Below are 12276 nucleotides of genomic sequence, written 5' to 3' on the forward strand. Positions count from 1 at the left end.
CAGTCAAAATCTGATTGTGCCAATTTATGCAAGAAAATATAAAAATATCAATTGTGTATATTTAGGATACATGTTTTTAGCCTAAGCAAGACAAAGTAGTCTTTTTGCCATTGTCATTTCCACCTTTGAATACTATTAAACAGTGCATCATTTGAAATGTGTGTACACTGTTGGATTTTATTAGTAGACATAAAATAAACTAGATAGAATGTAAAAATTGTGTTTAAAGAGAGTTTAATTAATAAAAGCCTACAGCGCAAAAAAAGTGCCTATAGTTGAAGAAAGGGAAGGGAAGTGGTGTGTGGCCAAGTATGGTGACCCATACTCAGAATTTGTGCTCTGCATTTAACCCATTCAAGTGTACACACAGTAGTGAACATATACCTGGGGCAGTGGGCAGCCAATGCAGTTGGGGGTTCAGTGCCTTGCTCAAGGGTCTCACCTCAGTCGTGGTATTGAAGGTGGAGAGAGTGTTGGTTATTCACTCCCCCACCTACAATCCATGCTGGACCTGATACTCAAACCCACGACCTTCGGGTTACAAGTCCAACTCTCTATCCATTAGGCCACGACTGTCTAACAAAGAGAAACACCCTTACAAAGAGAAAAACTAGAGAGCAATGTTTCTCCATAAGGTCACATCGACTGTGACGAAGAGTGAGAAAAAGAAAGGGTGTGACATCCCTCTTTAAATAAAAGAGAGACAAGATAAAAGCCAGTGGGAGAGGCAGAACGAGAGAATAAAGTACAGCTGTTAGGAGTCATTACTTTCTCCTTTTCTCTGTTCTGATAGCAGATAGGACCTTTTCTCTCTACGGGGAACTCTGAAACACAAAAGCGCAGCTCTCGGCAGGTATAAGTGTCCCACCCCTCAGATTAGTCTGGGTTAGGTTTAATGATGAGGTGTGAACGCACAGGCCAGTGAGGTTCTGTGTCCCACTTCACCCACCGCACAGGAGGAGCAGAGCTGCACTGCTGGAGACAACTCGAGACAGAAGAGCTATGAAAGAAACGGCACAGACTACAATCTAAAAGGCCTGCCACAGGTGAGCTGGCAGGGGGAAAGTTGAACTCTTTAGACAATCAGCAGCTTTTGAGTGAAGGAAAACAAGATTTCTACTTGTTCTTTTGAGACTGGTGTACTGTGCAGATATATCTTCATGAGGCAAAGCTCCAGTCTAGTTGGCTAATCTGCAAATTGGGTTATTTAGATGTTTTGAACCCCACAGACTTTAATTTAAAAAAAACACTCTTCAGAAATACCTTCTTCGTGTTTAGCAGAAGATAATATGTCAATCAGAATGCAGAGGTTATTTACAAAGTCCTAAAAGTCTAAGTATCAGTATGTGATGAAAATCTATTTTGTTATTGTTAATTAAAACTAAAAGTATACAAGATCATTTTCCCTATTTAAAAAAAATTAATTTCAAAATACTGCCTTGATAACTAACTGAAAAAAAGTGATGATTTACTAATAAATGAAATAAAAATAATTTAAAACTATATAGAAATATATATAAAAAACAACTAATAAAAATGGCATAAGCACATAAAATTACTAAAACTTTAACATGAAAATGAAACCTGAAAATATAAAAACAAAAGCTAATTCAAAATACGAATAAATGCTAAAATAGTATCTAAATAATACTAAGCTAACTAAATTTGTCATGTAACCGGACTAAAATCGTAATTTGACTAATTTGAAAATGGCCACTTCTAAAAGTTTACCTTTTTAGTGAGCGAGTCGTCTGAGTCCGGAGGCATGCGTGTGGAGACGTGGAACATCACTTCAGCTGTAGAGGTGGCGAAGTAAGGCATGGTCAAACCCGTGCTCTTGTTCCTCTGCAGGCCGCCCATGAAACCACAATGACTCGTTAGGTTCACCTGAGCATTGAGGAAAGAGTTTGTTAGGGCCCATCATATAAAATATTACAAGTAATATTTAAATATATATAAAGGACATTCATTAATGAACTGGCACCCAGCAATTAATTATCAAGATTTTACCTCCCAGCCCAGGCCTGACACAAAGTCTTCATAGGCTTGACTCCCGGCTGTGTTGGACAGAATTGAGTGCTTGTCTTCCTGCCCCTCTGCCACGTAAAACACAGCAATCTTGTGCGTTTCACGACTAAAAAAGTAAATCGAGAAGAAAGCAGGAGCAAAACAGATGTACAATTTTGTCAAGTGGTCTCAGACTTTGTCCCTTATATAAAGGGAATAATGTCCCTTTGCCCTAACAAGATTGTTCCTAATAGCTTTAAAAGACACAACACTGGATAAAAAGTGGCATAACATACCACTGCCTTGAATCCAGATTCTTCAGCTCTCTCAGTAGTTTTTCGTTCTTCTTCAGCAGGTGGAAACTGTTCCTGGAGACAGGACATTTAAGCATAAGAGCTAATGAAGAGAAATATCCTACCAGATGACTCGTCTTCGATCACTTCAGGTTAATTAGCTTACACTTAGACAGGCGATCAATGACAACATCAATGTAATAAATATATCTAGATGGACAGATATGACAGAAAGAGAAGAATAGACAAGACAGTCATAGAACTATAGACAGAACGATAGATGGATAGATAGATAGATGGATATTTTTCTTTTTGTGAGGACACTCTAGCTATTGTTCACAGACCCTGTTTGGAGAAGCGCTGTTCCAGACTGTGCATTAGATCTCTTTCATTAAACGGCCTCCTGCTTAATTACAGTCTTCCTTGTTTTTCTCACAGTCTCCCGGAAAATCTGACCCCACGACAGAAACGCAAATAAAAACAAACAATGGAAGATCCTGCACTAAAAAACATCTTATGACACGATGAGCCATAAAACAAAAACCTACACAGGATGTCATGAAAAGAAAAAAAATCATAAATCTAAGATAATGCGACTTCTTTCCGTCTGCAGCTTTTATAGTTCAGAGTTCAGTTACTTTCTCCCTCTCCCCCCTCTTTATCTTTCGCTCCCTCCAAGTGGCTGCGCGAGTCATGTGGAAAAGCCACACGATGCTCTCTAAAAGGACTTTTTGTTTTGTTCTCCTTTTCTTTGAGCAGGGGTCTCTTTATTAGCTTGTTGCAATGTAATGGTCTTCATTTTCTCCATTGAAAATGAGCCATTTCAGGAGGCGAACGCGCGAACGGCATAAAAGGCTGACATTAGACGCGTGCTCACACACACAATGGCCTGGCGGATTGCAATGCTTTAGTCTCTGACCACGGATAAATGATACATGAATGCCTGGAGAACGGCAGCAGGACAATTCCTCATTAAACAGCCCCTATGCATTTTCTCCCAGCTCTCCAACTCATAATAACCCTCCAGCCACATTCGAAAGGTAGCAACCTTTTATTTTCACCCGGCGTATCAGGCAAGAATGAAAAGTACCGCCGCTGCTCGGCAGATAACAGACCCCTCAAGAACTAATCCCCCCATAAAAGCTGCGTGCGTGAACACACACACACACACACCATTCTCCCAGAGCTGCTGAAGAAAAGCTTTTTCCCTCCTGATGACTCTATGAGAGAATGGTGAAAAAACTATTTTCCTTCATTAATCTCATAACACAGAGTATGTATATCATGAAAATTAATGCCATTACATTCAAGGTGAAAAATAACCCCAATTTTCCAATTATTTGTCATCTGGAGCTATTTAACCATTCTCTGTAATACCTCAAGATGGAATGGGATTGAACCCTCACAGTCAAATGCAATGAGGGGAACCATTAGGCAATTTGGAGTGGGACAGAAACTGAGGTTTGGGCAGTAAGCACCACTATAGTCTCTATTGGTGGATAAGCTAATCAGAAAAATGTTGACTGTTTAAAGCAGATTAACATGGCTCTGCGCAATCAGGGAGAGGTGCGAGCAAACAGGATGTTTACATGAATTATCGGCCTTCAACAACAGCGTCACCCAGATAGTGCTAACAAACTCCAGCAAAACAATGTAGTGATACTTTTGGGAAAAAATGGCATGATGGTTTGATGAAGTGTTGCTGATCACTTAATTCCTAGACCAAATGATTAAACTCTCTGATATGGTGGTTAAACATTGCCAAAAAAGACTTGGCAGAATTATGGTTGGTGGAATTTGTTTCAGTTATTAGTAATAAACTGCCTAAAAACTCAATATTGACAAAAAAAAGTGACTAGCTTTGGTAACACACTCTTACAACAAATAACACAATTATGTTCTCTGTTGATTTTGACATGGACATGATGAAATTAACAACTTGGAATTTATTATATGGATAACTGCGATAACCAATTCTTGAGACAGGCTTTTCAAAAATAATGAAAAAAATAAATAAATAAATACACAGTGCATTAAAAAAACATGACTTCGGGTGCTGAACTCCTGTCAAGCCAGTTGCAACGCAAGTAGTGAGCACATTTATGATTATCGTAGGTATATCTGCAGTAATTTGCAGGCAATCCCCCCAAAAAAGTCCTGATCAGACAATCTTCAAAAAATGTAATAAAATCAGACAACAAAGCCTGTCATTTTCAAGATGTTCTTAAAAAAATTTTTTTTACTTTTCAAAGAATTTCCAAAGAACATTCTTATGAATCTAGGCCCTGGAATTTTTTTTATTTTTATTTAAATATATATACATCTTCATGACTAGATAGACACGGTGAGTTTGTCTTTACTATACACATAAGATATGAGTCACTCAACCGGAAGTAATCCTGTCAGATCGTCCATCCTTTGAGTAAAAGCTTGTGTGGGTCAGCCAATCTGGTTTCGTCCGTTAAAGTTAACCTTTTCAAATAACAATCGTGGTCCTGGACAGTGAGTGACCTTACATATGCAGGTAAAATCAGAATTTATCCAGTTATTGTTAAAAAACAAGCTAACAAACTTGATAGCTAGCGTTAGTGAAGCGGTCAGGGGAATCTTTCTGCCTCCACCTAAGCCCCGCCCACAGAAAAACGTCACAATGTTTACTAACAGAAAAAGGGTCTATACATGTTTGACATTGCAATTTTTAGGTACTATTCCATGCCTGTAAGCAGTGTTGTCAAATCTGTTCCTGAAAGCACCCCAATAGGCCTTTATCACACTTCCGCGTTCGAAGCGTGCAAGTTTCAAATAGTAGCGTAAAAAATCTTTCGCTGCAGCCTGTATCAATGGGAGTGCAAATAGCGTTGTGATTTATGTATGTAAAATTCAGCACAGATACATCTTCTAAAAATATCAAACTCAGTTTAAAATCATTTAAAAATTGTGAAAACAATGAAGATGGTTTCATGATATTCCGATGTATATTTTGTGACTTAAAGGGGAGCGCGAAAGTCATTATAATCAGCAATTATGTCCCCACTGGATGCAACAAATGCCTCGTTTCTAATGGGTTTTATTGTTTTTGTGTCGTCGCGCCGGGACACGGCATCACAATACGGTAAGGGGCGTAACATTTCCGTCTCATGCTTGAGGTATTCGGCCAATCACAACGCACTGGATAGCTGGCCAATCAGAGCTCACCTCGCTTCTCAGAATGATGAGCTTTGTAAAAATCGACGCGTTTCACAAAGGCGGGGCATAGAAGAGCAACATTAATGTACAGTATGTGGAAAATAATGTGTTTTTTAACCTTAAACCAAATAAACATTGCATTACACTAAATACACAAAATGTTCTTTTTAGCAACGTCATATGACCCCTGTAAACAATTATGCTTACATATTTCATGCACTTACTTTACAATTCAATCCTCAGTAACTACATCAAATTAAAGTTGTAAAATAAATGAATATTTCCAGCCCATAGAGGATTATTTAAAAATAACTAAATTTATCATCTTAATAACGAGTCTGTGATTGAATGCAATTGAACAGCATTATATTGTATACAAAAACGGGAGGTTAATCTCAATAAACATATTGCAAGAATAAACAAAATAATATTAAAAATACATTTAAATCAGCCCGATTATTCCTCTGGGAGTAATTTGAGCAGCATGCTGCTATTCATTAATTTCATGACCGGCAGCAGAGCTGACAATTACGTCCATCAGAAAATATTACACATTAAAATGAAGGATGACGTACATGGTAGGGCATCAGTATAAATAAACTGTTTCAAATATTGTCGTTTATTTCTAAGTCCAACTAAATTAGTTTAATTTTCTTCACAAAACTGATGTCTGTCCATTCCTTTATGCTACTAATCGGAGCCGGATGTGACGACACGTGGACTGTGAAAAAGGTCTATACTACACATTTTCAAACTCTTCCCAATCAAACACACATGAATCAACTATGCTTATTAGCAGAGACTTCAAGACCTGAAATGAATGGCTCAGATAAGGGAGACAAATGTGTACTGCTGGGGTGCCTCCCAGGACAGGGTTGGGAAATGCTGGAGTACACCATCCCAAAACACGTTTGTTACATTTACGATTTGTACTTATGGATACTATATATCAAGGGGTTTTATCAGGAGGCCCCCTAGCACTGCATATTTTACATGCCTGCCTCATCTAACACATCTGATTCAACTCATCAGCTCAGCTAGTAGAGACACTCCAAGACCTGAATTGGGTGTGTCTGTTAATGTAGACCTACAAAATGTAGTGCTGGAGGGCCACCAGAACCCCATCCCTATTGGATTCCGAAGCATTTGCAACTGCAATGTGTGTTCAAGTGGTCCTGAGTCTTACCTCTTCTCCCAGGAGTTCATGCCTAGTATGTTGAGGAGCAGTTTGCAGTAGTAAAAGGCTGACTGGGGTCTCTGTGGGCTTGGCTCTTGCTGTACTACAGCCCTCATGTTCAGGTCATTCCCACGATGCAACGTAAAGTCCCGCTCTTCGGTGCACTGCTTCAGGATGGCGTTGATGACGTCGTTCTCCTGCTTCTCAGACACACAGGTGGGAGGCGGGGCTGGAATGTTGAGCGGTGCGCCAGTGCGTTGTAGGCACTCTGGGCTGGAGTATCCCAGGTACTGCAACATCTCGTCCAAGGAGTCCTCCCCATCCTGCAGGGAGTCCCAGCTTGGGATCACCTCTCTGCACCGCCGTTTGGCCTGTGGGGCCATCAGTTCCAGCCTTGCCTCTTCCTCCTCGTCCTCTTCCTCAAGTTCTTCCTCCTCCCTGTCTTCCTTCACATCCTCCTCGTGCTCATCCAGGTCCTCCTCATTCTCCTGGAAAGCACCATCCTCTGGTTCTTCTTTACTGCCTCTTTCTAGACTGTCCTCATCTCGGGCACGTTCTCTATCGCCCCCTGCTAGATTGGAGGACGAGTAGAGGTGCAAAGTTTGACTTGGAGTGATGCAATGAGGTGGACCATAGAGTACAGCAGAGTCCCAGGAGTGTTTTCCGGAAATGTCCCTCACAATCACCCGAACGCAGGCACTGGTGGTGGTGAGGCCAGCTGACATCCCGCCACCGGGCAGGCCGTCCTCTGCCCGGATTTGTAGATAGGACAGCAGGGTGGTGCCATTGAGCACAAAGAACTGTAAGTTTGGTGCGTCGAAGAGTTCAGGAGTCAGGTCTGCGCTCTCGCTGTACGGGTTATCCTGGTTCTCGCATACCTGGCTGGTCAGAGTGGCTGGACCACCACTCATCGGATAGTGACCCAGGTGGTTGACCAGGTGGGATATGACCGTGCGTGCCGCAATTGAAATCAGGCCTTGCTGAATACGACTCCTCACTACAAACAGAAAGAAAGACAAAGATGTATTTAAAGAAGTTGTATGTGCAGACATTTTTAGAGATTTTCAAAGACGATTAGAGTGCCCATCATTCATAAGGTTCTACATATCCCTTAGGTGTTCATTTATGATGTTTTTGGCTAATTTCATAACATTTTCGTAAATAGTAACAGTGAAGTACTCTCAAGCTCAGTTTAAAACTATTTGGAATGTTCTCGTGGACCAATCTGTATTATGGGAGCCTTGTATATTTATTATCTAAGCTGTTTCAGGTCATCTGGCATAATCAGCCATGTTTCTTAGAAAAAATGGCATTTTTACATGAAGATTTAACTAGATGGAGCAAAAAGATTACGTTTTTAAGTTGACATTTTGGCCTAAAAAAGAAAAAAAAAAAAAAAAAAAAAAAAAAGACAAGACATGGCAATGGCCAGTTATCTTTCTGAAAATTAATTTTTCTAAACATGGATGAACTTTTTAGAGAGGTTTTACTGTGTAAACTAACAGGATGCTATTAGCACACTAACTAAAGCACCATTAAACATTGAAATAAAATAAAAATAAAACACCTAACAAATTAAGAAGGAATTAAACAATACATAAAATAAATCAAAACAAAATTTACATTTAGGTAGTTTGACCTCACTATCGACTAATCGGGTGATCCATTCCCTAAATCTATCGTGCAGAATTTAATCAAAACTCAGAAAGTGAGAGAGATGGAGAGACTGCAGTGATGATGAAAAGGTGTTAGAAACAAGTAAAGGAATAGAGTTTAGGCACTTGTTTCATCAGGGATGCAGTGATTTTCAGATCTATCAGTGTTAAACTCCTGTGGAGCTGAGATGAGTGAAGGTGCAGATGGCTCGTGTCAATACAGGGACATTAGGGTGTGATGAAGAATGCAGGATGCCTGGGGAGAGGTGCAGATGCCTCAATGCTGGTAAGAAGCTCCCGATGGAGACACTCCTCCTTTACACACTGCCAGAACTCACAAAGAAACCATGCAGAGAGCAGCCCAATACCAGTACACTCAACGTGCCAGAGGCCCACTCCCCCCAATCAACACAGCACACCAATCACATTCAGCGACACTCAACCGCCTTAATGAGCCAAAACATTCTTAGACCGGAGCTCTCAGGGGGAGGGATTTTATCCTGATGAAGCAGTCCTCTGTACGGACCACCTCAGCCGCCGAGTGCCCTCCGATCTAGCAAGAATCCAGAGCTAGGAGTAATTTCAAGAGTAATGGAGGTAGAAAAGTGGTGGACACATGTCTCACTCAGGGTTGTAATGATTAGTTATTTTCGCCTGATGGAGAGAGACACAGCAACGGCAGCACAGGAAACCAGTCCCCTGCTGTCAATCTCAAACCCGTCCTCTCCCTGATACACACTGAAAGTAGCATGAGGATTTGGTAATGAAGACATTTAACTAGTTCATTCCTGCTTCTTCTGATTTGTCCTGCTTGTTTTAACTACAGAAGGTGATAAAGATGAGAGAAATGTGGTGGGTGATGGTTAACACTGTGCGACAAGCTGTTTTTTCCCATGTTTTGTCTTATCCTGCAGCAACAGTGAGAAATTATCAATTTAGTTCTATGTTAATCCAAGTAAAAAGCTGTTATTTAATACAATTACATGACAAAATAATTTTTCGGTCACTTTGACCCACAGTAACGTCTCACTGGTCCAAAATTGTGCTTTGCATAACTGCATATTACACAGTCAATCATTCTCAATGGCTTACTGTGAGGACAGAAAAATTACTTGATGCTCAAAACTTGCCATGTCACAACTGGTTAGGACAAGGCATAGGAAATAGAAACTGGAGAGGTCAAAACAAGTACAAGAGAGAGGCAGAAGACATGCGCTCACCTTCAGTGACGGGCTGCAGTTTAGAGGAGCGTTCAGAGTCGGGTGAATGAAGCGGCTCTGGCTCCTTCAGGCTCTCCAGTAGTAGGAAGGGGTCGTAGTCTGGGCTGCTCAAGTCTGACAGGTGAATGGGGAAGTAATTGGGATTACTGAAGCTCTGAGCCCCATATACACAGCCATGGAGGACCTGAGGGGTGGACAAATGGGTTAGAAATACAAAGAAATAAACAGTGGGGTGCACTTGTTTGTGTTTAGCTGTTCTGAAAGGGGAAAGATAAAAATTAAAGAGCGATACAAAATAAAATTATGCATCAGGGTTCCCACTCTTTCATGAACCCCAGATTCAAGGACTTCCAAGGAATTTTTAAAGCACCATTTATTTTATATAAAGCACCTGTCAAATTCACACCCCAGCATATGTAGCGTCATGAAAGACCTCTTACAGTACTTAACATTTCACTTACACTTTACATTAAAAATGTCAGAGTAATGAGGTTTTGAATGTGTAGGTTTCATAAGTTTATACCATTTTGAGCTGTCGTGTTCAAAGGAATTTAGAATTTCTCAAATATTGATAAAAATATATATTCTTGCATCAAACTGGCTTTTGCTGTAATTCTTGTAAACGAATAAAAAAAAAAAAGTGGTTAAACAGGGCTTTACGCTTACTTTTCTTTTTATGAGTACTTGTGCTCCTAATTTAAAAACAATTTAGGAGCACCTTCTAATCAAGAATAAAAAATTCAGATCAAATATTAGCCTTCCCATTACGAGATGATATTTGACTTGTTAAAGTGATTTACAGGGAATTTAGTTTTTACCTTTGTATTGGGAAATCATCTTTTGTTAAATTAAAAAAAAATTATATTTGTAAGCTTTTTTTTAAATTTCTAATAAAAAACAAAAAACAAAAAAACAAGTAGAATAAGAATAAGCTACCAATCAAATTAAATCAGTAATTATTTGTACTACAGAGGTGGCACAGAAGAACACAAAAGTGGATTGTAGGTGTATTTTCAGACATTTAATGAGGCTCAGAAGTCGCATGAGTGCAATTAAATTCATAACTTCATGTTGATGTTAATGTTTTAAATATAAATATTAAATGATTTAAATAACAGAAAAGATACTTTAAAATGAAAGGAAAACTGCCAGTAGGTGGCAGAAAGTCACTGATTTGATCACTGAATCGCTCATTCAATTGATTAGTTCGAACGGCGGATTCATTCAGGGACGAAGCAAATGACTCTCTTTATGAATGGATAATTGAATCAGATTCGTATAAAAATGCCAATTCATACATAAACGAAACAGCGCTGTGTTTGAATGGAGATGTGCAGCAGCTCGGCTGTGACTTTGTTTGAAAATGTTTTCGTTGACGAAATAGAGCAAAATCAGGCAATGGTGTTCAGACAATGCAAGTGACTTAATACTAACTTGTTGCATTAAATCAATATCACATTTGCAAACTCCCTTAATCATTAAAAGCTGTCACTCTCCTTTGTTCATCGCGATCTCACAAAGTTCCATTATAATCAATGCAGCTCTCTACACTGCACAATTAATCTCTTATTTACACCCTGTACAGTGTGTTATAATGAGAGGATTCGTGAACAAAACGGTGTTTTGAGCAGTGAGTGGATTCTGATTAACATTGTGTTCAAGGAATCAACAGATATATCTGTGATATATTACTCACCACTGCAAAAACATGTTGCAAGTACGTTAGAAACCTTTGAAGCTCCCCTCAGCGCAAACACAAATATGCTGATCGGGTCAGTCACACTGGTGCTCCTAAATATTTTTCATAGTCGCAGCAGTAGTTTCAGTCGCAAATGCACTGCTTCTCCAAAGTGTTCATGCAGGGCTGCGCAATGTGCACATCAGCTCGCATGATAAGATTTTTCTCGCACTACCCCATCTCCACCATTTTCAAAACATTTCTGAAATAGCACCATTCTATTAAACAAATGTATTTCAAGCACTTTCAAGGACCTATATTTGTTTTCAAGTACTTTCCAGGCCTTGAATCCATGTGTCTGATATTCAAGTACTTTCAAGAAGCGTGGGAACCCTGATGCATATTGAGATATAAAAATTATTTTTTAATAGCAGATGTGTGTGTTGGCCTCATACTTTATAGATGCAGCTGAGGACGGACTTGTCAGATTTCTCCTTGTCTGAGGCTCCTTGGACCGGCTGCAGGAGAGTTTTTGGAGGTAGAGCCATCACCCAGTCCAGCAAGCATAGCAGCAGAGACACGACCAGCTGGAAAGAGACAAAGTAAAATAAATCAAATTATTCAAAATAAATGCTTTCTATTTTCATTAATTTAAAAATGTAATTTGTTCCTGCCAAAAAACTTTCAACAGCCATCACTACAGTGTTAAGTGTCACATGATCCTTCTAAATCATTCTAGAAAACATTCTAATTTGCAGATTTACTGCTCAAGAAACATTTCTTGTTAACAGTGTTGAAAACAGTGCTGCTTAATATTTTTGTTGAAAGAGTGGTACATTTTTAAATTTCACATTTTTTTAGTGCTATCAAATTATTAATTGCGATTAATCACATCCAAAATAAATATTTGTGTTTACATAATATATGTGTGTACTTTGTATATTTATTATGTACAGTATATATAAACACACACATGCATGTATATATTTAAGAAAAATATGTTACATTTATATATTAAATATATATAAATTATATGAATATAAATATACATGTAAATACA

General features: G+C 39.1%; 1 protein-coding gene across 4 annotated transcripts in view; it reads right to left on the bottom strand.

Moving 5' to 3' along the window:
* LOC306886487 (ral GTPase-activating protein subunit alpha-1-like) overlaps nucleotides 1-12276 on the bottom strand; it is a 75634-nt gene that overhangs the window by 25452 nt on the left and 37906 nt on the right. For all 4 annotated transcript variants that reach the window (XM_079443623.1, XM_079443622.1, XM_079443624.1 and 1 more), the window contains exons 31-36: nucleotides 11672-11803; nucleotides 9539-9722; nucleotides 6673-7660; nucleotides 2304-2375; nucleotides 2011-2134; nucleotides 1732-1887 (exon numbers count right to left, since the gene is read on the bottom strand). In XM_079443623.1, coding sequence (XP_079299749.1) covers nucleotides 1732-1887; nucleotides 2011-2134; nucleotides 2304-2375; nucleotides 6673-7660; nucleotides 9539-9722; nucleotides 11672-11803 — 1656 coding nt within the window. The remainder of the gene's footprint in view (nucleotides 1-1731; nucleotides 1888-2010; nucleotides 2135-2303; nucleotides 2376-6672; nucleotides 7661-9538; nucleotides 9723-11671; nucleotides 11804-12276) is intronic.

Source organism: Barbus barbus (genome assembly GCF_936440315.1).
Source record: "Barbus barbus genome assembly, chromosome: 20".
NCBI lineage: Eukaryota > Metazoa > Chordata > Actinopteri > Cypriniformes > Cyprinidae > Barbus > Barbus barbus.